General features: G+C 26.3%; 2 protein-coding genes across 3 annotated transcripts; both read right to left on the bottom strand.

The window, feature by feature from the left end:
• Positions 1-5: 5 nt before the first annotated feature.
• On the bottom strand, positions 6-20,653 carry LOC105143833 (putative aminopeptidase-2). 2 transcript variants are annotated; one of them, XM_087410369.1, is made up of 33 exons: positions 20,547-20,653; positions 17,877-17,971; positions 17,415-17,502; positions 16,548-16,959; positions 16,262-16,417; positions 15,678-16,164; positions 15,121-15,359; positions 14,417-14,769; positions 13,389-13,669; positions 12,902-13,089; positions 12,573-12,740; positions 12,063-12,215; positions 11,196-11,789; positions 9,863-10,021; positions 9,000-9,480; positions 8,492-8,730; positions 7,658-8,028; positions 7,190-7,467; positions 6,851-7,032; positions 6,453-6,623; positions 5,982-6,131; positions 5,824-5,902; positions 4,904-5,418; positions 4,513-4,674; positions 4,069-4,383; positions 3,777-3,960; positions 3,364-3,520; positions 2,779-3,035; positions 2,012-2,688; positions 1,419-1,586; positions 904-1,062; positions 752-830; positions 6-497 (listed from the first exon to the last, which is right to left on the bottom strand). In XM_087410369.1, the coding sequence occupies exons 2-33, from the start codon at positions 17,892-17,894 to the stop codon at positions 249-251; spliced, it is 8,169 nt and encodes a 2,722-aa protein (XP_087266495.1). In that variant the 5' UTR covers positions 17,895-17,971; positions 20,547-20,653; the 3' UTR covers positions 6-248. The 2 variants fall into 2 exon arrangements, with proteins under 2 accessions (XP_087266495.1, XP_087266496.1); XM_087410370.1 differs by lacking the exon at positions 20,547-20,653 and adding an exon at positions 18,098-18,177.
• Positions 20,463-26,264, bottom strand: LOC105143827 (aminopeptidase N-like). The gene is made up of 12 exons (XM_087410376.1): positions 26,056-26,264; positions 25,149-25,622; positions 24,495-24,962; positions 23,742-23,925; positions 23,371-23,527; positions 23,192-23,273; positions 22,354-22,757; positions 21,980-22,257; positions 21,504-21,700; positions 21,078-21,377; positions 20,919-20,985; positions 20,463-20,653 (listed from the first exon to the last, which is right to left on the bottom strand). Exons 2-12 carry the CDS (start codon positions 25,619-25,621, stop codon positions 20,498-20,500), a joined length of 2,766 nt encoding a protein of 921 aa, XP_087266502.1. The 5' UTR covers position 25,622; positions 26,056-26,264; the 3' UTR covers positions 20,463-20,497.
• Positions 26,265-27,017: the final 753 nt, after the last annotated feature.

Genomic DNA, 27,017 nt, shown 5'->3' on the forward strand with positions numbered 1-27,017 from the left:
CATCATTGTTATTTTTATTTTCTGTCATTTTATATTTATTCACTTAATTATAAAACTTGATTAAAAATACAATTTTTTTGCATTATATATATACACTAAAATATTATATAAATAAAATCTAATTTCATTATTTCTAGATTTAAAACAAATCAAATCATTAAATAAAAAACATGGATTAAGAATATATTTTTTTATTGCGTGATAAAAATTCTAAAGAGCAATTTTTGTCTTCTGTTCAGTTTAATTATTTAGTAATAATTTAAAAGGTACGATATTAAAACAATGACAGTCATAAAAACGACGTTCAGTGATCCTAATCTGGTAGAACTATTTTCAGGATTATTTCCAGATTCCGAACCGATCATTAATTCTCTAATTTTGTCACCGTTATTTTGGAACCAGAATAAGTTAGTTTCTACAATATTAAGAGCAGAAACTAATCTCTCTCTAATGATTGAAGGATACTGATGTATATTATGTTCAATAAAGTATACCATCTAGAAAAAAAGAAGAATATATTATTATTATTTAATCTATTACTCAACGAAATTATCTAATTTATAACTGTCGTACTTTTATATAATTAAATAATAATAATAATAATATTAAGTAATATAACGCTGTGTAGAATATTTTAATATTGTAATATACTGACAAGCAATTTAATTAATGTAAAAAAAAATCTTTGATTAAGTTTCTCTTTTTCGTTCTGTCCATTTTCAATTCATTAAATAAGAATTCTGAATCATACCTGATTATATTGATCCTCGCTTGATACATATGATGCCACGTTAGTAAATATATCTACGATATCGTCCCATTTTCCAAAACTGTAATAAAAATATACAAGCGTAAGAATTTTATTGCTACGATTGCAATTAATAACGCTGTAATGATACTTACTATCGATGCAGTTTTTTGATATTTGTTGTTAAAAAGTCAATGGTAACATTTACTCCTATTGAACCTGCGCTGTACACGGAAGTAAACACCGCTGAAACATCTTGTCGACGAATGGCGGCATTTGCAGGATCATATTTTTCAATGGCTTTTCCTAAATAACTGTTAAATAAATTGTTCGTAAATTAAGTAATTATATAATTGCTCAGGGGGGAGGGGGATCAAAGTAATTAGAAAAATTATTATGACTATTATAATTTTAACAAGTTTTACAATATAAAAATAAAAAGACATAGATTTAGTTTTATTGTCATAAATATGTTTACTAACAAGAGTTAAAAAATAATTTTTTAAGTTTTCATTTAATTTTTCAAGCTAATTTTAAAAATAACTTATTTCAAGCATTTTAAGAACATCAAAATTAAATTAACATTTAAAAATTATATTTATAAACAAAACTTTCTTTTTTTTTTAAGTAAATTATGTTATTGTTGCATCCTTTACATTTGGAAACTTACTTTTGGAGCACCGTCTTATTTGTCGAGCATCCGAGTGCATTTATAATGATCTTTTTCTCTGTTTGAAGATTCGCCTGTAGATATTGAGTCCACAAGAATTCCCAATCATCTGTATTTCCTTTTTTTATTGCGGTGCAATAAACAGCTGGTCGTGCATTAGGTGAAATTCTATGAACAAGAAAATTTTAGATGAAAATTATAAATTTTACAATAAAATAAACTATAATTTAATTTTATAATTAAGTTAATAGATGCATTGATAATTTAATTCTTTATTAAATTTGTTAGTCTTTACATACTCATTTAAACTCTAAAAAAATAAAAATTTATAATTCTAATCTTTTCTGGAATTTTTTTATATTATAATTTTCCAAGATAATTTTAAATAAAAATTTTCATTTTTAATATATATATATATATATAATTTTCAATTATATGAAATTTTCAATTATTCGAAATTTTTTAAATGAAAATTTTTAATTTTTATGTGAAAAGATAATTGATGAAAACATGTGAAAAATATGTCAGGTATTTAGGATTAAAACAAATGTCATAATGTGGTAATTATTACTCAAAATTTGTTAGAATCTTACTTTTCAGAACTATTACGCCAAGTCGCAAATAAGTCTACAGATTTTTGTATACATTCTTCTTTATTTAACTTGCAAGCCCATTGAAGAATCATTTCTCGATGTAACCTATTTAAATAAGTATCATTATCGTCATCATTGAATCCTACATTATCGTACGTTTTAGACAATAATTTCAAAACGTATTTATTTAGATCCTCCTGGAAATTCTTCTCCTTATTTAGATCCTCCGGTAGTTCGAATCTTCTATAGATATATGATAGGCCGTTGAAAAATGCTTTCCAAGGTAAGTGATTCGTCTCGCTTCCCAAATATGCCAATGCTTTTATCAATAGATTATACTCCACATAATTAGCGCGAGCCAAGTTAAAGAGATCATCTATAATTTGTGCACGGTTCAAGACATGAATATCTTCGAAATTTGCACTATTTAGCTTGTCAATTAACGCATGCCATGAGGAATTGTCATAATTAACACGATAGAAGCCAGTTTGTTTGTAATTCACGATAAACCAGTCGTTAATAGAATTAATAAATATTTTTTGAGGTTCTGATCCTAGCCACGTTTTGTTTTCTAAAGATACATCAGCATACGTTTTCAGGTTGGATGAAACGAATAAATCAATTGGTATCCAATAAAATTCATTGCCAGAGGTATTTCTGTCTATCAAGAATCGTTCCTACAACATGTTAAATTAAGTTATAGAATTATATAGAAATAGATGTGAAAAAACGTTAGAGAAGAGCTTAATAAAAGCTATATAATGTACCTGAGTAAGTGTTATTATATTGTTAGTTAACGTAGCATTCACAACGGGATATCCTGGTTGATTTGTCCAAGTATTCATGACTTCTTCGATACTTGCGTTTCTGTTGCCAATTGGTATCGATACAAATGACTCGAAACTTTCCCATAAATCTGTAGGACGTGCTGTAAGATACTTTCGTTTCGTTAAATAATTACGGAGTGCCAATATATGAGCTTCTTCGCCGAATGCGTTAAACATCATTCGTAAAACACTAGCGGCTAAAATAAAAAAAAATATATATATATAAATATTTTAATATTAAATATTAAAGTATTTAAAAGAATGTTTTGAATATCATACATATACATATATAAACTACTTAATTTAATAATAAAGTAATTTGTAATTAAAAAACAAAATCGTTATGATATTTTAATTACTTTCGGAATAATAAGTTTATAATAGTAAATTTTCAAATAACAATTATACATAATAATTTATTACATAATAACAATTTTATATTTTGTATAAGTGTGTATATGTTTAATATTATACATTACATATTTTAATTATTATAATTTTTATATGATATAATATTATACATACATTTTCCGTAAGTGACGTAGTCAAAAATACCAGCTATTTGATCCGGTGTTTTAACAGAATTTGTCATTGGATGTGCTGAAATCGAAGCATCTTGTGACAGAGCAGAATGCACCTCGTAAACCACGAATTGATCCATGAACTTGTAGTCTGGAAATATCTAGAGGATAAAAATTATTATTACTATTTGAAAATTATTTGTTACTTATAATATAGTTATATTGTTATTTATAATATCTGCATTCTTTATATTATTTACAAAAATTACTGTACAATTGAATTTTTCACAGTAAACTAGCACGTTCTTTTAAAAATTTGAGAAAATTTAAAAGTGAAAGACAATTAAATGTTGGTTAATTTCTCGAATTTTTAAAGAAAAATGATTCGTTATATTTCAAATATAAAATATCACGTACTCGATCAGATGTAAACGACTCGAAATATTGCGCGAAACCTTCGTTAAGCCAAATATAATCCCACCAGTCGCAAGTAACGAGATCTCCAAACCACATATGACTAAGTTCGTGTGCTATTACGATAATTATATATTTTTCATATGTAGCTGTAGTTTCTTTTTCGTCGTAGAAAAGTCCATATTCGCTGATAAAAAAATTAAATTATTTATACGAAATTAGCAACATAAAATCTAAATTTGAAAGATAACATATATCTATTTCAACAATTATTAAGAAAAAGTAATATTATTACCGGAAAGTAACAAGGCCCCAGTTTTCCATTGCGCCCATAGAGAAATCTGGAATTCCTATTAAATCCAGCTTAGGTAAAGCATAATCAATGTCCGTAATATTCTGCAATACGTCAATAACTGCTATGCTGATATTTCGAGCGTATTTGCCATATGCCACGACTTCCGGTCTACCCCATACGTTGAAAGTTACGTGTTCAGGAGTTACGTTCTCAGGCTCAACCGCTGATTTAAATTTAGAGACAACAAATGCAACCAAATATGTTGACATACTGACATTGGTAGTGGCGAATGTGTCCCACGTATATCTATCGTTCCTAAATAACAAATAATTATAATGATATAAAGTTGTGTTGATTTAGGTACTTTTTTATACTTGAAAATTATACTGCGAAATATGCAGTAGTAATAAAAAGTTTGTTAAATGTATTTCCATTTATACTTACTTTGGATCTTTAGTTTCTGTTAAGTGTGGCATATTACTTAGCGAGGTGTAATTATTTAGCCTTTGAATGTTAATTGTGAAATTTGATTTAAACGCTGGTTCATCGAAACAGGGGAAAGCTTGTCTAGCATACGTAGGCTCAAAGTGTGTTGTAGCCAGCCAACTGAAAAAAATTAATAAATCAAATATTAAAAATAATAGTATAATTAATTATAAATATTATTAAATACTTCTACGCATCGACATTTATATTAAGTCATAAGTAATAACAGTTCAATTAAAAAGTTGAAAACTAAGATTTCAAAACGCTTTAATTTTTTTTTTAATAAATTATATTAGATATATATGTATTATTTATTATTGTATAATATAATAATGGATGTTACACTCACTGTTGCACTCCGTCACTATCGACATACGAACTACGATAAAATCCAGTCATTTCATCATTAAGAATTCCGTTAAATTGGATTTCCGCTATTATTTTTTCATTTGTATGTACGTAGCTGGATAAATATATTCTTAGTTGTTGTGGGCTATGTTTTGTCGTATAATTTTGTATATTTATTTCTGAGTCATTTCTGAAGACTTTGACACTTAAGATGTTGAGTTTGTGAGCATTGAGAGCTATCAAAGTAGTATTTTCCTGAACTGTCATGTGTATTTTCACTTTCCCTGTGAAAGTGCCCTTTTGCATATAAGGTGTAAGAGATATATTATACAGGTTTGGATTGAGCGTTTTTGGTAAGCGGTACGTATTGGGAAATAGATTGTCCAATGCTTTAAAAATTCCTGGAACTTTTCTTTCATACCAATCAAATTCATTTTCAGCCGTTGCCAAATAGGAAGTGACAGAGTTCTCGAATTTTGGTTCTTTTTGAACCAGCCAATCGAGTAATTTTTGGTACTGCGAATAAAAAAAAAAATTTTATTGAATAGATATTAATTGATTAATTATGAAGAATTCTTCTAAACTATATTTTACTAAGAATTTGAATATTTATATAAAATATTTGATAAAATATAAAAATTATAACACAGAAAAATTTTGTATTTCAACGAGTTTAAAGAATTTACATTTTTTACGAAAATTTGAATAAAGCTTTATTAATTACAAATATTTTGTTTTATTTTATTATTAAATTGTTTTCTTGTCATTTAAATTTAATATTTAATAAAATGTATATCACATATATACAAAAAAATTATTTAATTGTATTGTTTCTTATAAAAATTTTTTAAAATTTGATATAGATATTTTTCTTGCAATTTTGATTAAATAAAATTAAATTAAAATGACATGATAAATTACCTGATTGTAGAGATCATAAGTAGATAATCTACTTGCCAAAGCGTTCACTATATTTGCGATTTTGGTAGAATCATTAAAACTGTAAACACACACATACATGAACGGTATTTATTACATTGTAGTATTAGAATTTTTATTGCACAAAGTTATTTACTTACTTTCGGTGAAGTATATCATCGTAATACGTTTTAATTACTTCCATGACAACTTCAACGCCAACTAAACTCGCATCGTAAACGCTTGAGAATACTTTTGCACTATCTTGATACCGTATTTGTGAATTCTCTGTGACTGCCTCCCGTAACAACCTTTATTTAATATAAAGAATAATACATAAATTTAATTATATAAATTTTTAATTTATTTAATATAAGAAATAATAAATAAATTTGTTATCATAATTAGTTTAGCATTACAATTTTTTAAAATATTAGTTTATAAATTGTCTGTTATTCGTAAAGTTAATAGAACGACATCATAAATGTAATATTAGAAAATTTACCGAAGTTGTATCTTTGTAATTTTTATACAACATATGCTATTATTATATTTTATAAAATAATTGATTCAATTATTTTTTACAACTTTTTCATACAGACAATAAAAAGAATATAATTATGCATACTTACGTTTTTAAAACATCTTTATTTTCTGAACAAGCCAATGAATTAAGAATTACAAGCTTATCTGTGACCACATTGCTATTTAAATACTCATTCCAGAGGAAAGCGTAATTTTTATTTGTCTTGTCCGTTCTCATGGCTGTACAGTAAACAACATCGCGATAATTTGGCGGTATTCTGTAAGAAAATCAATAATTTAAATATAATTGATATGATATTATACACACACACACACACACACACATATATATATATATATATATATATATATATATATATATATATATCTCATTTTTATTTATATCTTAATTTTTTTAATTGTAATTACATATCAGAATTATGTACTATAGAAGCTTTATATCAAAGAAGAAAAGGAATATATTTTAATTTGTTTTTGGACTCACATTTCTGAACGTTGTTTCTGTTCGAAATATTTTGCAGCGGAGAATTTACAATCAGCTACATCTAATTTACAAGCCCAATTGCGAGTGTGTATTTTTAATATCTTAGTAAGATCGTCATCGCTCGTGTAATCTTCAAAGCCAATTCGTGTGTAAAGTTGTTTTATTAACAATGTTAACCATTTCTGAAAAAAAATCATACATATTAATTTTTCTCTACGGAATTGCTTACAAAAGTTCTTATAAAAATAAACATAAAAGAAACTGAATAACGATTGAAAAGCTTAAAATAGATTTGCAATTTAAAATAAAATTTAATTTATATAATTGTGACATACGTACTTTATATATGTCTTCATTATCGCGCCCTACAAAACGATTGTTTAAGTAAGGCAGATTATTGAAGAACGCACGCCAGGGGAAATAATTATTTTCTTTTTCCAAATACATTGTAGCAGATATAACAGTTTCATAATCAATATAGTCTGCTCTTGCAAGGTTCATAAGATCATCAATTAATGCTGCACGATTGATTTCGTGAATTGTTTGAATGTCCTGGGTTTTAAGATAATCAATCAGCTTCAGCCAATGTTGTTTGTTATAATTTACACGATAATAACCTAAAAACAAATATAAATATTTGTAAATACAAAAATAACTAATATCATCAAATAATGCAGATCCATACATTAAACATTATTAAATATAAAAATTTTTATATTCTTTTAAATATAAAAATTTTTATATTCTTTTATATTTTTGTCATTCTTTCTGGTTTGTCTTAGTTTTTAATTTGATTTGCATAATTACCTGATTGCTGATTATTGAATATTAAAAGTGATTCTGGTGATAAGTCCGATTGTTTTTTTTCCATTATCCTTTTTTTTGTCAACCAAAATTTCGGCGTGGTATTAAAATAGTCTGAAGTATTTTGAACTACTGCCCATGTAATTGGGATGTGCCATATAGTATCATCAAAAGTATTCTCATGTTCTTTAGGGAAGAATCGTTTTTGTTTCAAAAATATAAAGTTTGTTGAAACAGAGACAGTAACGATGGGATAGCCAGGTTGAGTTGTCCATGTGTCTAAGATAACTTTGACATCATCTTTTAATCCTATCTCATCTACTTTTAGTTGAAGTGATGCATATAAGTGATCCGGTGTAGCAACGTCATATTTTCTAAGAAATTAATTAAAAAGTGATTTATTCTTCCTAATAAAAATATCCGTTTAAAAAATAAAATTTTTAATTGTTATATCTTAAGTATTAAATTTGTTTTTTTGCTAAAATTTAACTACATTAAAAACTTATTAAACATATTAATATATTAAACATATAACATATTAACATTTAACATATTAAACCTATTCAGTTAATTTAAAATTTCTTTTATGCCGTAATGATATTTAAATTTAGCTGATAATATGTTTATGCAAATAATTAAAGATATGAAAATATTAATTACATTTTACAATTTCTAAACAAACATTTATTTAGCTATATTTATCTATGACTGAAACTTGTACATAATTAATGTACAACAATTAATTCAGTAAACGTTTGACAATTATCAATTAAAAATGGAAAACGTTCAATTTGTTAATAAAATATTTATTATAAGAAAGATATTATTGTTAAATACCGTTTATTAAGATAGTCAATTAATGCATCGTTGAACACGTCAATTCCATATGTTTTTTCGATCATTCTCAATATACTACCACCTTTGTTATAAGTGATTGAGTCAAATATACTCTGAATTTCACGGTTAGTTGCTACATCGTGACTCATGGGATGTGTAGAGGAAGAACTGTCTGCTTTGAAAGCAGAATGTACTTGGTCAACAACAAATTGCGATTCCAATGTCTCGTCATTAAACGCCTGGAATGTAAATAATAAATTTATTACTTAAAGAAACACTTAAGTAATGCGCAATATTTTTATTTTGGTATTTATTTCATTATTATATAATATTAAAATGTAGAAAGATATATACATGTACAGAGAAGATTGTAATTGACGTATTTGCAGTCTAAAAAAATTCTAAATCTTTCTTTAATTCTTAGAAAAATTCTATATGTATTAAAAATTTAAATTTCAAGTGTAATCATAAATTGGCATTACATTGGCGGAGTGTATTAATTACGTACACGAGCTGGAGCGTGATATTCGAAGTATCTAGCAAATCCCTCATTCAACCACACATACTTCCACCACAGAGGACTGACCAAATTTCCGAACCATTGATGGGAGATTTCATGAGCAATCACGTTTCTGATATCTTGTTTGTTTGTGATCGGCGAATGATTCTCATCATATAACATACTCGTTTCCCTGTATGTTAAAAGGCCCCAATTCTCCATTGCTCCTGCTCCGAAATCGGGCAGTGCAGCCATATAGAGTTTTGGAAGTGGATATTTTTGCTTGTATGTCGTTTCGTAGAAATTTATCAATTGAGACATTACAGATAGAGCGTAATCGGTTTGATTGATGGCGTTGGGACGTGCGTATACAGATAATTCAATTCCATTAGTTTGGTTAGATTTAGACTCGAAATCGGAAACGAGAACTGCCACTAAATATGTCGACATCGGTACTGATTTGAAAAAGGTGTATGATATACCACCATCGCTGCAACATTTTTTTAAGAATTCATTTTAATTTTTGTATTTCAATGAGATTTATAATAGACATGTAATTTTTTGTTCTCAAAATAGCAAACGTACTTATAATGTTTTCTATTGTTAATACTGTAATATTTTTTAATAAATTCCAAAAAATATTCCAAAAACACACACAACATATTTAAAGCACATTTTTCAAAAGAGATATTAATATTAATATTTTATTCATATTAATATTTATTAATCAGATTTTATTCTCTGTTCTACTAGAGATAAAAAAAATAATAATAATATTAAAATAAAATGTGTGTGTGTGTTTGCAATTGATGATGCAAAATTATAAGAAAAAGATCCAATTAAATTCTTTTTAAGAAATACATTATGCATACATTATCCTTTGCACTTGTATCGCCGTATTACTGATAGGTTTGTAACCATTTTCTTGTACGATAACTTGAATAGTGAAGTACGCTTTCATTGCTGGTTCATCAAAGCAAGGGAACATTTTTCTGGCGCTAACGGGTTCCATGTGCGAAGCTGCAAGCCATCTAGTACATCAAACATTTAACATTTGATTTTTAATGTAAAAATTTTTGTCAATGTAACTCCGATATATACGCCGCATCTAACAAAAACTTAATCTATTAGTATTACATATTTATGCTAAATGAACTATACCAGTAAAAACTTTGTACTGTCTATAGAGGTGGGATATATGACTATTAGGTAAAATGTATGGCTCATGATAAACTTACAAATAATGCTTAGAAATAAGACGTAAAATGACATAATAAAATGTGTTTACAAAGTTTTATCAAGGAACAAGAATGATAAATATGAATGATAATTATGTGTGTGTATATATATATATATATATATAATAGATATTAATTATTATAATATTTTGCATATATTACAAGTGTTACGATATGAGGTACATGTAATATTATAATGCTCTATTGCATTTAATGCACTAGATAATGGAATTCAATCCGCGCACTTTATATGCTTTGAATAAATTCTGTTTGCTAAAAATGCCGTATATACATGACATTAAGATGAACAAAGAATATAAGAACTAAGCACTTATATTTTGCTATACTCTATTCTTTACTATCTCTCTACACTTATATATCACCAAATAACCATTATTGCAATATCTATAATAATCATTTTATGTAGGTAATGATATATGATTGCGCTATTTACTACATATTGGTTCAACTAACAGTAATTTCATTAATAATAACAGTAAAGAACAAAAATTGTAAGAATACTAATATAATATAAAAGCATATAATAGAGAGAGAATAGTTGTGTGCAAATTACCCCTACTTCTTCTATTTTTTCTGACTGCTGTGATGTAAATTTCCGCGCGGCGTAAATACCAGAGTTATTTTACAAACAAAAAGAAAATATAATAAAATATAAAAAAATATTTCTTTACACTTCTTATATCTTGTCTCCTCTAATTTTTTAAATCTATTTGGTGAAAATGATAACTTAAAATTAAATTATTGTTAAGGCGTTATTGTAAAATTATCATTAACATGAAATAAATTATAATAAATAATAGTAAATATATTAGTTTTTAGAAATTTTTCTCAGGATTTTTTATAAACGCGAATTTCTTGAAATAGAAAGAATATTCAAGAAAATATCGAATGATAACTTGCTTGACACAAATTGAATAAATAATATAATAATAATATTCAACATTACCTAGTTCCTCTTTCACTCACATAAGAACTTTTGTAAAAGCCATGAAGCTCAGCATTCAAATGACCTGTGTATTTGATTTTGATGTTCAATTTCGTTCCAGTAGTTAGTTCTGTTGTGAGATATATAACGTAGAATTCATATCGATCTACGAATTTTTCCTTTAATTTTTTTACTTCTGTCTGATTGGCTTTCACGATTACTTCGTCAGGTTCAATTTCCGACAAATGTAAAATAATCTGATTTGTTGGTTGTATAACATCGGCTTTGATCGTCACTTTTCCATCGAAGGTAAAATTCTCATTGAGATGAGGCGTAAGAGAAATGAAGTAATGTGTAGGAATTATATTGTTGGGTAGACGAAATCTTAAGTTGTCGTATGTTTGCAGCCATTGAGTTATAGATGCCGAATAGGAATTATACCAATCTAATTCATATTTAGCGACTTTTAAGGAGTACTCCAGAGATTTTTGAATCGACGCGAAGTTTGTTTTGTGAGCGTTTATGAATTTTTCGAATTTGTTTACTAAATTTTCGGTAGAGAAATGCTGTGATGCTCCATTGAGGATTGCGGCTATTGTACTCTGTCCTCCGTAGCTAAAAGTTGCATGTATATAAATCAACGAAATGAAATGATTTTTTTTATACATCCGTTGATATCGTTTAAATAACATTTTGTAAAGCCCAAAATAACTTGAACAAATATATTTTAAAGAATATGTTATGTGTAATGCATTTTAATATGCAGGTACACTATTAAAATATTACACCTCACGTTTATTTATGTGATTAAAATATTAAGTACTTATATTCTGTTTTTCTTTATGAATTAATATTGTATAAAATTACTGCATTATAAAAATAACTTACTATTCTTCCATCTGTTGATGATATTTTTCCACAAAGTCAAGAACATATTCTGCGCCAAGGAGGCCAGAGTTATAAACAGCTGCAAAGACGCTTGTACTGTCCTGTTTGCGAATTCGGCTGGTACTATAACTGCTAATGGCAGAGTTCAGATATCTACACGAAAATAATAGAAATTAATTTTATAAGAAAATATTATGTAGCGTACATAAAATATTTGCTTAAACTTTATCATAGTGCTATTTTCTTTTATCGGAATTACAGCTACAACTATATAGGCCAAATTAACGCTACCAAGGATTGTTAAAAAATTTAAATTACTTGTGTATTATTAATAAACATTTTTAATTATATCAATTAATTAGAAAACATTTAAGCTGTTTCTAGATAACTTGTTATCTGTAATAAGTATCATATATATCTCTTTATTTTGCTATCTTAAACAATAATACTTCTATACATTAAGTGGTAGCGATAGTTCAATCACATTTCAGCGTATATTTCAAACCTTACTTTTCTAAGATGGTGGTATTTTGACTGTATCCCAAAGCCTTTAAGATCACCATTTTGTCGGTCGCATAATTGGAATGAACATACTCATTCCACAAAAAATCCCAATCTTCAAAAGTTCCGTGTCTTATGGCTACGTAATACGCTGTGGGTCTTTCGTTCGGTTTGATACTATTGAATATTAAACAATTTAACATATATAATACATACCCACACCACACACACATCTTATAAAGATATTTAGAGACTACTTGAATACTACATTTTATTATATTTTATTTTATATGTATACATTATGGAGATCTCAATAAAAATGACAGAATGTTTCTTACCGAGCAGTAGCATCTTCTTTCCATTTTTTGTATTTCTTTGCATAATTGTTTATACATTCGTCATTGTCAAGCTTACAGAGCCAATTATTCACCTCTTGTCGTAACAAAACTGTTAATCTATCATCGTATTCCTTATCCTCATATCCTAGTTGAGTGTTTATGCCATCGATAAGAGATAAGATATAGATCTAGAAAAGAAATATAAAATAAATATTGTTATAAAATAATAATGTAATATATGTAAAATGATAATGTAATAATATGTATAACAGATTTGTTATATTTTTTACTTGAATTTATACAAATATCTTAGAATTCTAATTGCTTGAATATGCATTTAAATAATTTTATAAAAAAAGAAATTGCAAATTATTCAAAAAAATTGGTATGACAGACAATGTAAATAGTTGAGAATTTCTGTTATAATTAAGATAAGTTCGTTTAATTATGTATGCAAATTAGTGCTCTGTAATTAACAAAAATAAACCTTGACAAAAGAATGTTGCAATTCATGTCCTGTAAATCGCCTATTTAGATATTCGAAACCATTGAATGCTGCTTTAAAGGGCAGATAATTAGTTTCCCTTTTAAGATAACTCAATCCTTCGAAAATCGTATAATAATCTAGATATTTTGCTCTACCCAGATTTAATAGATCGTCTACAATGCCGGCTCTATTTAATACATGAATATCATCCAAGTTGCCGTGTTTCAAGACATTGAAAATATTTTGCCATCTACGGCTGTCATAATTTACACGATAAAAACCTGTAATAAAAATATCAAAATTAACAATAATTATCAATAAGTATTTAAGTAATTTTTATATAAAATGTAAGTTTTCTTAGAACTTATGACATTAATCCTTAATACATGATGATTTTCCGATTCATTACAACACATAATGCGTCGTTCGTGTCTCGGATTAATTATATTATTAGGTGTTGGAATTAATTCGTAGCGTTTTACAAGTGATGGGAAGTACTTTCATTAATGTATTTTTTAATGCTCATGTGAAATAAATAACATTCTTTCATTAAAAAACGCTACGAATTAATTCCAACACCTAATACTTTTATAAATATACAATTATTAAATATATAATTATTAAGTGATTTTTACATATACCATAACACCTTTAAGAAAGATTTCAATAAGTATATATAATAATAAATTGTATATAAATGTTATAACTTACAATAAATATTGTAATTACTTATTGCTCCTAATATTTCAAACAAAAGAAATGCATAGGACACAAATGACCCAATTGAGTGCATTAAGATTTAAATTCTAAAAGTTTTTGTTTAATATTTTTAACATATATACAAAATTATTTTGTTAAAGTATCTTTTTTAATATAATATATTTTATCAATTAATAACAATTTAATAATTAACATACAATAATATAATAGTATAACTGACTAATAAAATAACGTGTATTAAATATTACTATTCATTTATAGCTCTGTATGTTATTCTTGTGCAGTTAAAAACACTATTCTATACTAACCTGATGATTGAATGTTGAATATAATCCAGTCTTCCGGATTAATTTCGTAATAAGCGGTGGATCTTTTGGAAGCTATCCAAAATTTTGGAATCGTGTCATCGAAATCTGGATCTGTTTGTGTAGTAAACGTGATTGGGACATACCAAATGGTATCGATAGAAGTCTCATTCAAATTTCTCAGAAGAAAGCGTTCTTGAGTAATATTTAGTATACCGTTGTCATTAATTGCGATTGTTACAACGGGGTATCCGGCTTTTGTAGTCCAAGAATCCATTATTGTTTTTACATCAATATTGAAACTTGACTTTATTGCTTCCCATAAAGTGTCTGGATGGCCCAATCCTTTCTCTTTGCTAAAAGATGTATTATGTTTGTATAATCCCTCAACCGCATTAAGGGAAAGAGATATTAAGAGATTATTATGAGATAATTGTGATTTAAAATGATTTTAATCTATACAATATGTAATCGAGTAGTAATAAATCAATTTCTTGCGTAAAAAATAATATATGTTACGATTAATTTAATAATAAAGGCACTAAATTAAAAAAAATGATTTGTATATTTAATTAAAATAGTTGTTCTTACAAGCTATTTCTGATTTTATAAGTTATGCAATTTTTTCAATAAATATTTTAAAATCGAATATCTTTTAATAAATAAATAAATTTTTCTAAAATATGATAATAGTTTACTGTACTTACTTGTTTTTTATATAGCTGCGCAATGCTTCTTCGAAAATTTCGTTTCCAAATACGTGACTCATCATACGTAGAATACTGGCTCCTTTGAAATAGGTAATAGTATCTGCCATTTCTTCGATTTGCGATGTACTAAAAACGTCCCGAGTCATTGGAAGAGAAGATTCAAGACTATCCGCCATTAATGCAGGTTGATGTTGATCTACCACGAATTGTTCCGCCATGTTCCATGTATCCTCGAGCTATAACAAATAAAAGTGTTAGAATACAAAAGCAAAATTTATTAATTGAATTTTTGTAAAATAATGTAAAAAATTTTGTGTAAAAATAAGATTTTTTAAAATATTTTTTGATATTATTATGGATGTCGAGGTGAATCAATCATTTATTTTTAAAAATGTTAATGTAATGTATGATTACATGGATTACATGGAGCAAAATTAAATTTTGTAAAAAAAATTAATTAAATTTATGACATTTATATAAATCTCGATTTTCTTTTCAAAATTATATTTTAACTATATTCGATGATTATATAACAATAAAATCTTCAATCTTACCAGTGCGGTACCGAAGTATTCAAAATATGAGGCAAATGCTTCGCTAAGCCAAAGGTAGCTCCACCATTCTGGTGTTACTAAATTTCCGAACCACATATGCGTGAGTTCGTGAGCGACTACGGAAGCCACATCCTGCTGAGCTAACACCGATGATTCTTTCTCATCGTACAGCATTCGGCTCTCGCGATATGTTACCAATCCCCAATTTTCCATAGCTCCGGCATCAAAGTCAGGAATGGCCACCATGTCCATTTTAGGAAATGTATAACTTTGATTAAATTTTTCACTAAACAAATCGAGAGCTGCAGTGCCGATTTTTAACGCATAGTTAGTCTGATTGATGGTGGACGGTTTGGACCATACTCCAAATTTAAATGAATTTGTATCGTTTTCCATTTGAACGAATTCCGCAATCACAAAGGCCACTAAGTATGTAGACATTAAGTTGCTTTGGTCAAAAACATCCCAGGTTTTGCCATCAGGTTTTCTTAAAAGCAAATGTATCACATATGTATTAAAGCAAAAAAATTCAGGAATGAAAATATATCGACAATTAAACTTTTTGACACTTTTTTGACACTTACAATTTTTCAGACTTTACCAATGGCATATTAGAGATAGTCGTATAATTATCATCTCTTGCTATTCTTATCGTAAAATTTGCCTTAAAACTCGGCTCGTCGAAGCATGGGAAGGCATGTCTCGCGTATGTCGATTCAAATTGTGTTGCAGCTAGCCATCTAGTTTTAAGCAGACATTCTTATTAGAAAACATCATGACATTTACTGGGATATATTTATATTCTTTTATTATATTCTTTTTATTATTTCTTTTATTGATATAAAACATATACATTGACATATCACTTACCTAAGCTTTCCATTTTCATCGAAATAAGAACTCTTATAAAATCCGATCATGTTGTCGGATAGGATTCCACTGTACTCAAAGCTAATTGTCATATTCATATTTACTAGAAGTAATCGGGGAAGGGTAATAGTAAACTTTTCAGTAATATTGTCATACGAAGTCGGAAAATTAGATGTAGAATCTATCGCGAATGTATTAAGAGACAATTTTTCAATTTTGATGTTTCCCACGTGCAGCGTAATAGTGTCAGTTGAATTTTGTACTACAGCAACAATTTTTGCTACTCCCATAAATGTAAAATTATTAAAATCTGGATTCAACATAATCTCGTACGAAAGGGGTTTAATGTTTGTTGGTAGTCTATAGTCGATGGAGTCATTTTGTGAGATATCCAGATTTCGCATAAATGTACCTAGAAAATTACGTAAATTATCTTAAAGCTGCATATACGAAACAATTTAAAAAAATGATACATTGCAAAATTGTCACACAAAATTAGCTAGAATTAGTAATCGCGTGCATCAATTTAAAAATGTGCTTATAGCTGTTATATAGATAAATAATATTTTTTATTATTAGTTTACATGAGTTTATTATGAGTTTATGTAAGTATTTAATTTTAATTAATAACACTAACATTTTATACATATAATCTTGTAAAATTCAAATTTATTTTGGAACACGGACATATATTGATAGACAAATATTGAAGAGAATGCATGTTTGTTCATATAAAATGCAAAACCACACAATTTTATGTATTAGTATTATATAGGTATACGTTTCAACTTTTTTATAAATATTTTTTGAAAGATTAATCGATGTGACAAAATATGTGTATATTAAATATAAAATAGGTAGAATTACCATCATAAAGAGGGGAATTGTGTGCTACGTTTCCGCAGAGTAATGTGATTAGGGTGCAAAGGAACAAATATTCCCGCGAGATCCTCATCTGAAAGGATTGCATAATTTTTCGTGAATTTCGAACTGTATGAAGATATTCGTGGACACATTATATCCGTGAATACATAAATTTTTTTATTTAGTTTTAGTAACTTAATCAAGTATGTCGCATAAATATTTACCTTGTATTTTACTTAAATACAATTTGCCTTAATTATTTATTACAAAAAAAAATAACCTGACAAAATATTAAAACTTTACTTACTTTTTGAGCAGATCTATGCATAAACGTATTAAATTAAATGAAACGAGCTACCCGAGATTTAATGCTTTTAAAATTTTTTACAGTAAACATATGTCATTAACACAATAGTCTTTCGAAAATAGAAAAATTTCAACTACTTAAAAGTTAATTATATTTACCTTTACTAAAAGTGTCATCCCATTTATGGCTAATATTGTTGTTTTTTCATGGTTTATATTTTAATTCACAATGTTATAAATGTTCGTAATTTTGTCTGTAAAAGCAAAAAAGTTTATTATATCCACAATAAAATGACGTCACCAAATAACTATTTCACCACTTTTCCTAATATTTCAACCTTTAAACAAAATAATTATGGTATAAAGATTTGTGGTCACACATTTATCGCAGACAATAGATGTATCCGATTTTCACAGCACATAAACAATTTGCACGAATAGTTCTTGATCAAATGAGACCTTATTAAATACGTTTTGGTTTTTGTTACCGAGAGATTATCTATAATATATTGATATCTTATCACTGGTTTGTCAATGACGATGCTGTAATTTTTTCATATAAACTATGTTATCAAATGTATCTTTGCTTGCACAAAACGTCACGTATTAGAACAAATTAATAATTAAATATCTAGAAAAAATACGAGAGAGTGCCAACAAGATATTATAGATTAGAACTTGCAAGATTTATTATTACTAATTGTATCACTATAATTGTGTTTGCAGCAAGTTATTCTCAAATTAATTTATATCGATGATCTATAGTATATATATATATATAATGCAATTTTTGTGTAGAGATACAACTTTATCAAATAATTCTCATATATCTTTAACATCTTTAAAATTATTCTTGATATCTTATAAGATTTATAATATTTTATGAAAAAGCAAAAGTCTTGAATAAATTACATAATTAATAAATTATGTAATTAATATTATTAATTATTATTAATAAATTATTATAAATCAGAATCGCGAAATCATTTAATTATATTAATCAAATTGTACGATTGTATTAAAATTTCATAACTGCCTTGTGAAAAATCATAATTTAAAAAATTATATTAAATAAACATACAAATCAAGTTTTATATTTTATTAATTAAAATCTGCACTAACCTTATCTTTGAGATAATATCAAAGTCTGACAAATAATATATCTTTTCATAAAATAGAATACACTTGTAACAAAATAAATGTCAACGCAATACATAATATTTGATAGTAAAATATAGTACATTTATAAATAATGCTAAAATTTGCTCGGATTCTTTTAAATGTATTTAAAACGAATTTATTTTGTTTTATTTCTAAAATATGTTTTTAATTTGAAAGATATATGCCTAATAATGATTTTTTTTGTAAGCAACTATTATAAGAAATTATAATGAATTTATAGAATTATGACACATGTATTATAAATATATTTATATCATACATAATTATATTATAAATATAATTATGATGATGCTGTTTGTATATTTTAAAACATGTATGCGCGCACATTTATGTGATAATCAAAGATTTTATAATTCCGCTCATAACAATACAAAATTGTTTTATTTAAAATTGTTTTGTGTTTAGAATGTAATAATATAGTTTTATTTTAATTAAGAAACTGACTACACTGGAAATCCCTATTACTTGTCATAACTGGTTTTCTTCTTTTATCTGTTATCTATGTACTCATACATATAACATATATAACATTACGAATGACAACAGTGCATTTATCGCGATAATCTCTGTTCTCTATTATAAATATAAATGTAGAAAATTGCATTTGACGCAATACTTCTTACTGTATAACGTATATTATGATAAAGTGATATACCTCTTCTGATAATGATGAATAGCGAATATAATACAAAAATATAAACTTGATTACTTTGTTTGTGACTTTACAATTTCTCTTTCTTATGAAGCATGATCAAATGTTTATTAGAAAATATTTTCAAAATAAGATAAAAGTTTAATGTATAAATATTAATTTTATTTCTTGATACTCTGATATCAGATAAGATCTAATTATTTTACTGAAAAAAATCACGTTATGAAGTCACATAAGTCGGAATCATGTAATTAAGACAAGTAAATCAGTAACGGATCCAAATCAGTACATGATTTTTTAGAATCATGTAATTTGAAAAGTTACACGATAATGTGTTTTTTTCTTCTATTTTTATCATTCTTTAAAATTCGATAATTATAAAATCACATGGTGGATGAAAAAATTATTTTTAATATCATGCGATTTTTTAAATTACGTGATTTAAAAAATTTTCTTTCTAAAAATGTTAACTGACATTTTATAGCGTGGACCTACCAAACAAATTTTTTTTTCTAATGAACAGTTAAAGAATAGAAAAATATCACGATTATCAATTTGAATATGTTGATGTGGTTGCATTTGACGTTATTTCGAACTTATTATATCAACCCAATACCCGATACGATACATTGCGGTACATAATTAAATCACAAATGTGTATCTAACACTTATAAGTTCGATAGCATTCGAATATTTACCGGCTACTTATATCTAATTACTGAAATGTTACTAATAGTCTGATAAAATCATTGTTAATTATGCTAGATAGATTTATTAGTTATCATCAACTATATATTTAAATTTATCTTTTATTACACTATTATTTAGTATTAATTATTTTTGAATACATTATTGTACATAAAAATCTTATTTACAAGATATTATTGACAATTATAATAATCTTTATGAAATTTTTATTGGTGACGTTATCGATAAAATATCGAATTTATTGTAATATAACATTTGTAGATGAATTTGAACCTTTATGTACTAACCATACACGAATTTTATTTACTATTGTTTCTATCAAATCTATATTGTGCTCTTGAAGTTTCATGATTTGTGGTACTTCCATTCCAAGTTTATCTAAAAGTGCTTTTATCTGAAAAGAAATATTGTAATTATATTTTTGCATAGAAAACATTATTTTATATATATATATATATATATATATATATATATATATATATATATATGATATACTAGCCACAAAAAAATATATATTTATAAAATATATTTAAAAAATACATATTTAAAAAATATACTATTATTTTTTATAAATTTCTTTTTTAAAAATAAAAATATTTATACATATATACATATAACATTATATATTTTTTATATAATTTTTTATGCAAAATCTATACCTTTTGGATTTGTTTCCTGGATACAATACTCCAACTAATATCATACACTAAATCCACTGGATCAACGCTGTAATAAAAAATTTAATGTGTTATAGAATTTTGTGATTAAAAGAAAATATGCAATTTTTAAAACATTAGATAATATAATAAGATTATTACATAGTTGTAAGTTTATCCCAGTGATTCATAATAAAATCCATGACGACATCGACATTTGGAAAACCTCCATTTAATACGGAATAAATAATACGATGAATATCATTTTTCGCAATTGGTGCATCTTCAGATACAGTCATATTTAAAAATTTCTCGATAATAGTCGGGTTTCTAGAGTGTCCCAGACAGTATAATGTTTGTTCAGACAAGTTTGTGTACAAATATAACAATTTGTTCCAAATAGTTTCATTCGCTTGTTTTATACCATTACAAAATATCCATCTTTTCGTATGAAATGAAGTTCTAAAGCAGAATTTTTAGAAATGTATATAAAAAAGAATTATTCTCAATATTATTTACTTTTAGCAAATAAATGTATTACATATTATTTGTTTTTCTTTCCTTATATATGTAATATTTTGTATTTACCTATTTGAAAATATTGTTGAATTTTTTAAATAATCAATTAATTGAGTATAGGCTTTATTTAAGCATGCAGGATGATCAAAAACGCACGCATCTTCAAGAATTGCATTTCTCGTGAATTTCGTGAAGTAATCGTCATTCGGATGCTCTTGTGTACCTATAGTTTCTACTATATTGTTTATCAAGTCCAAAATGTATGACTATAATTATATAAATTTGATCAATTTTATAATACATTCGTACTATAAATTAAATATAGAGCATTTTAATCAATTACTATAATAAAATAGGAATATGTATTATTAAAATGATAATATGTTATGTAACAGTTTTATATATCAATGGGTTTTAAAATCAGTAATGATTGCATTTATTAATTAATTTAATGTTCTATATATTATCTGAAACATTTCTTAATAATTCTTGTACAGGTTTTTTAATTATTCTTGCATTTTATTATATGTAATATTATAATTTACCTTAAGCAATTCACCTCCTCCATTATAAGCAAAATATTTGGTTGCGTCTCTTAAAATTTTAAATAGTGAGAACCATACTACATAATCCGTTTCACGTCGTAAATATTTTGTAAGGTCCATAAAAATTCTGGGATCTAATTTATCCGTGAACATAAGGTAAATCGCATCGTTAATTATCCGTGCGCGATTCAGTACATGTATTTTTGTATAATTCTCAGAATTCAGATAATCAGCAATTTTCAACCAATTTATTGTGTCATAATTCACACGGTAAAAACCTAAAATTTTAGTATAATTTAAATTTATATATTATCAAATATTGAATTTTTGAATTAATATCTAAATAATCTTTTATAAAACCATGTAAATCTTACCAGTTTGTTGAACATTTATGATAATCCAATCTTGTGGGTCGATACCATCGATTACGAGTTCTTCAGCTTTTGGCGACAACCAATGCGTTGCTAAGGTTGATGAAAAATTTGGATCGGTGCGAGTTGCAAAATTTATTGGTACCCACCACTTTATATTCGTAATATCTATGTTAATGAGGTTCTTACGTACACTTATTTTTTCGTATGGTTGAAAATATTTCTGTGTAATCTTTATCTTTCCAGTATGTTGATCTCTAATTACTGTAATAAGGGGATATCCTTTCTGTTCTATCCAGGTATCCATTACTTCTTGAATTTTGAATTTGTTTTGAGATACCGCTGATTCATCAAATGCATCTTGCAAAGCAGCCCATAAATCTTCAGGCTTAGCTGCGCCGTACTTGCTAATAATTTTTTTTATAGATATACATTGAGTTTATAGATTACCTATTATATTGTAGCATTATTATAACTTTTATAATAATTTTATGAGATATTGCCTAAGAAAAGCCATAATACACATAACATTCTAATGTACAACATATTTTGCATCATATATGATATGTTTGTAATATATATATATATATATATATATATATATATATATATATATATATATATATATATGTATATATATTAAAACACAACGTACAATTATACATAATAAAACAATATAAATTTTTATTTGTTATAATGTGTTAGACAATTGTTAGCTATATATTGTGTATTAATGGCTTCTATTATTATTTAAATAATAGTAATTTAATAGCCTAATTGAAAATATATTTTATAAATGTATTCATTTTTGTATAAAATTATAATATAATACTTTACTAACTGCTTATTAAGATATCTGATGAGCCCTGTGTGGAATACATCATCAGAGAGACAATGTGAAAGCATTCTTAAAAGTAGAGAAGCTGAAATGACAATCGTATTTTTTAAGGAAGGATTCGCGACTTTTTTATAAGATAATTTTAAATTTGAGTAATCTGTAGTTATTATTTAATATTTCACCTTTTTGATTTTTTAATGGAGAAAATTTAAATTTAATTTCTTCAATAGTATTAGGCTCCAAATTAAGAGGTTGTGTGTATTCTAAACTATCCAAAAATAGGATTGAATTTAGCGTTTCCATAATTAAAAAATCCATAACTCGCCAATCTTTATAAATCTAAATGTAAAAAAAAATCTACTTAATATTTATGTATATTATATTTAAAAATTATGATATGCTCTAATTCTGATATTTTTGTTTTCTTAGAAGAAAATCATATATTTTACGAAAACTATTAGATAAAGAGATGTACAGTGATATATTTTCAAAACAATGTTTGATTGTGAAATAAAATAAAATGCATTTGTGAACTTTATTATTAAATTTTTACCTTATCAGTAGTGTAATATTTGAAATATTCCGCAAGTCCTTCATTCATCCATATGTAAGTCCACCAGGAAGGACTAACAACATTACCAAACCATTGATGGCTCGATTGATGAATGATATTATTTGCAATTCTATACAATTCGTTGATTGAACTTCCCTCTTCATTGTATAATATTGTAGCTTCCCTATAGATAATATAATTGTAATGTATATACCAAACGTATATAAAAGTTCGTTTCACAAATATTCTAAAATAATTTGATACGTTATTTTATATCATCTGTATCGACTATTTTTTATATATGAAAATATGTAAAAATATATAACATCATCAAAGCGAGGACAAAAAATATTTTTGCAAATGTAATATTTTATATATAAACAAAATTTGCGATATTGCAGAATAATACACGTCTATAAAATATTCTATTTTTCTAAAGCGTTATGATATAAGAGTTTTTAACTGTACAAAATTAATGTAATATGATTTCATATTAGGTGTTGGAATTAATTCGTAGCGTTTTTTAATGAAAGAATGTTATTTATTTCACATGAGCATTAAAAAATACATTAATGAAAGTACTTCCCATCACTTGTAAAACGCTACGAATTAATTCCAACACCTAATATATAAATAGATTTTTCAATTCATACAAGCATTTATGAGATATCACATCACTGATATTTGATGTATTGCCATATCTTATTTTTCTGTAAACGTTATTGCATTTCTACGCACGTATCATGACATTACTTGTAAGTGATAAGCCCCCAACTTTCCATGCCCTTATTGTATCCAATAACATATCTGTCAGGAAGCGCAACATGATCGATTTTGGCCAACCGAACGGAACTGTTGGTGTAACGTTCCAATTCGATCGCCGCTTTCTGCGCGACTTCGTGGGCGAAACTTGCTGAGGAAATTACACTGCCTCTGCTCCAGACGTTGATGGTTCCATCGGAATTGCTTATATTACGAAGATCGAAGATTAGGAAACTGACTAGATACGTTGATATGACGGGCGATTCTTCAAAATGTGTCCATATCTTTCCGTCACTCTCGTCGATTTCCGATTCTTCGGAAATCGGCATGTTCGAAATAGCCGTGTAATTACGATGATGTTTGATGGCAATCTTAAAAGAGGCCTTCAATGCCGGTTCATCCCAACAGGGAAAAGCAGCACGTGCGTAAGTTGCCATGAAATTTGTCCCGGCAAACCATCTGTTAAAATTTCAACTGTTATTATATTATATTTTTAAAGACAATGATTTATTTTTATTGTATAGTTTTATTATTAAAATTTATTTATTTATAAAGTATTTACTTATATAAAGTACTAAGATTTTGTTTATTAATTTATTTTTTATATATAATTCAGAAACCGATAATGAATGATTTCATACTTACACTATATCTTTTGTATTATTAACATAAGAACTTCGGTAGAATCCATACGATCTATCGTTCAATATACCAGCAAATTTCAGATATAAAATATAATGTCCAATAGATAGTTCCTTGGCAAAACCAAGAGTTAAAAATTCAGTTATATTGTTACTGTTATATATAGTGGGAACGTAAAAGTCAAATCCAGTGTTAGTTTTCAGAAAAGATGCGTTTTCATCTATTATCAGCTTCTTTGTATGCAGTGTGATAGTTCTTGTCTGGTTCAAAATTTCGATATGGACGAGTACTTCGCCATCGAATGTAAAGTTGTCTGACGTAAGATGCGGGTTCAATTTAAGATCATAGAATAGAGGTTTTGTGTGATTAGGTAGCCGATAATTTATTTCCTTATCATTCAGATTTGCGTCTTGAATGGCAACGGCGTCTATTGCGACGAATGCAAAAACAATGTAGATAATTTTGCATGTCAGCATTCTGAAAAAATAAAAGAATTAGTTTAAATTTCTTTTAAATATTATTGATAGATTTCTTTTTATTAAAAATTCACAACAAACATAAAATGAAAGTCTCTTATACGTCATTATTATTATAAATTTACTGTCTTGTTACTTGAATAATGCTAATTGTATTCTGGTATCGATTTTCATATTCGGATTGTATCAGTTTAGTATGTAACTTAAATTTAAGCAATTTATGCTTAAAAATAATAAACTATAATTTGATAAAATTAAAATTTTTTATTTGATAAAATTTATTTGATAAAATTAGAACTTTTTATTTTTCTTATATATAAAAAATATTATTTTTAAAAATATAATTAATTAATATATATATATATATATATAGACAGATGATCCTATTTTAATTTAATGTTTAATATTTTAATAGAACTTAAACACATGTGTACCTTGTATTTATAAAAACGTAGCTTCGCGTTCATCAGAGAAGTGTGAATGTAATACCGCAAAGTATAACAAATGTGGAAATGCGTCTCTGCGTCAAAACAACTAACGTGACCGTAGTGTTAATTAAGCGAATTAAGCATATTAAACAATAGCAGTGAGTATCATGTTCAAGGCTGAGTTTAGTTTTATATAATTTCAACACAAACGAATGGTAATCCTGAAAAAAAAATCACATATATAATGTATATATGTTATATTCATATAATTTATTGTGGACATCATAAATGTGTTAATTTTAAATGACTGTTGTGTTAAGATTTTTTGCAAATAATTACAAAAATATATTAAATTATTGTTTGTTTAATTATAAAAAGCAATTTCTAAGTAAAAATGCAGAATACAAAAGTTGTAATAGCGCTATGCTTAAAGAACATATTCAATTAAAATTTATCAATAATTTAAAATTTAAATCAATAATTTTTGAAAAAAAAGAATTCTTATATACAAAAATAGTATGTAAATATTGATTAGTTTAACAGTATATTTATTATTTTTGTGTAAAAGTGATCTAATTACGTTAATGGATATTTACTATAAAATATTTTTTTTACGTACCTACGTTATTAGGTGTTACAAGATCCCGACGATTGTAGTGATTATACTAGCCACTATTACTTCTTATTTATAGAAACAAAGCTCTTTGCTACGATTTTTGGAAACGTTTGATGTTAATAAAGAATGATCGTTTCGAAAAAGCAAAGCAAGGCAAGTAATTTTGCTATGTATAAGTATTATGGCACGACTTTTGAATATGCGTTTTTACCTTTGCATTATTAATAGATATAATAATAAACACAATTGGGCAATATTTAAATGTAAAAATTTTAGAAGATTATATTTTCTAAAATATTAGTAAATATAAGTAGCATAAGGAAACAAAAATAATATTTATTAAATAATCGTA

The sequence above is a fragment of the Acromyrmex echinatior genome, chromosome 10 (assembly GCF_024713525.1).
Source record: "Acromyrmex echinatior isolate Ae372 chromosome 10, ASM2471352v2, whole genome shotgun sequence".
Taxonomy (NCBI): domain Eukaryota; kingdom Metazoa; phylum Arthropoda; class Insecta; order Hymenoptera; family Formicidae; genus Acromyrmex; species Acromyrmex echinatior.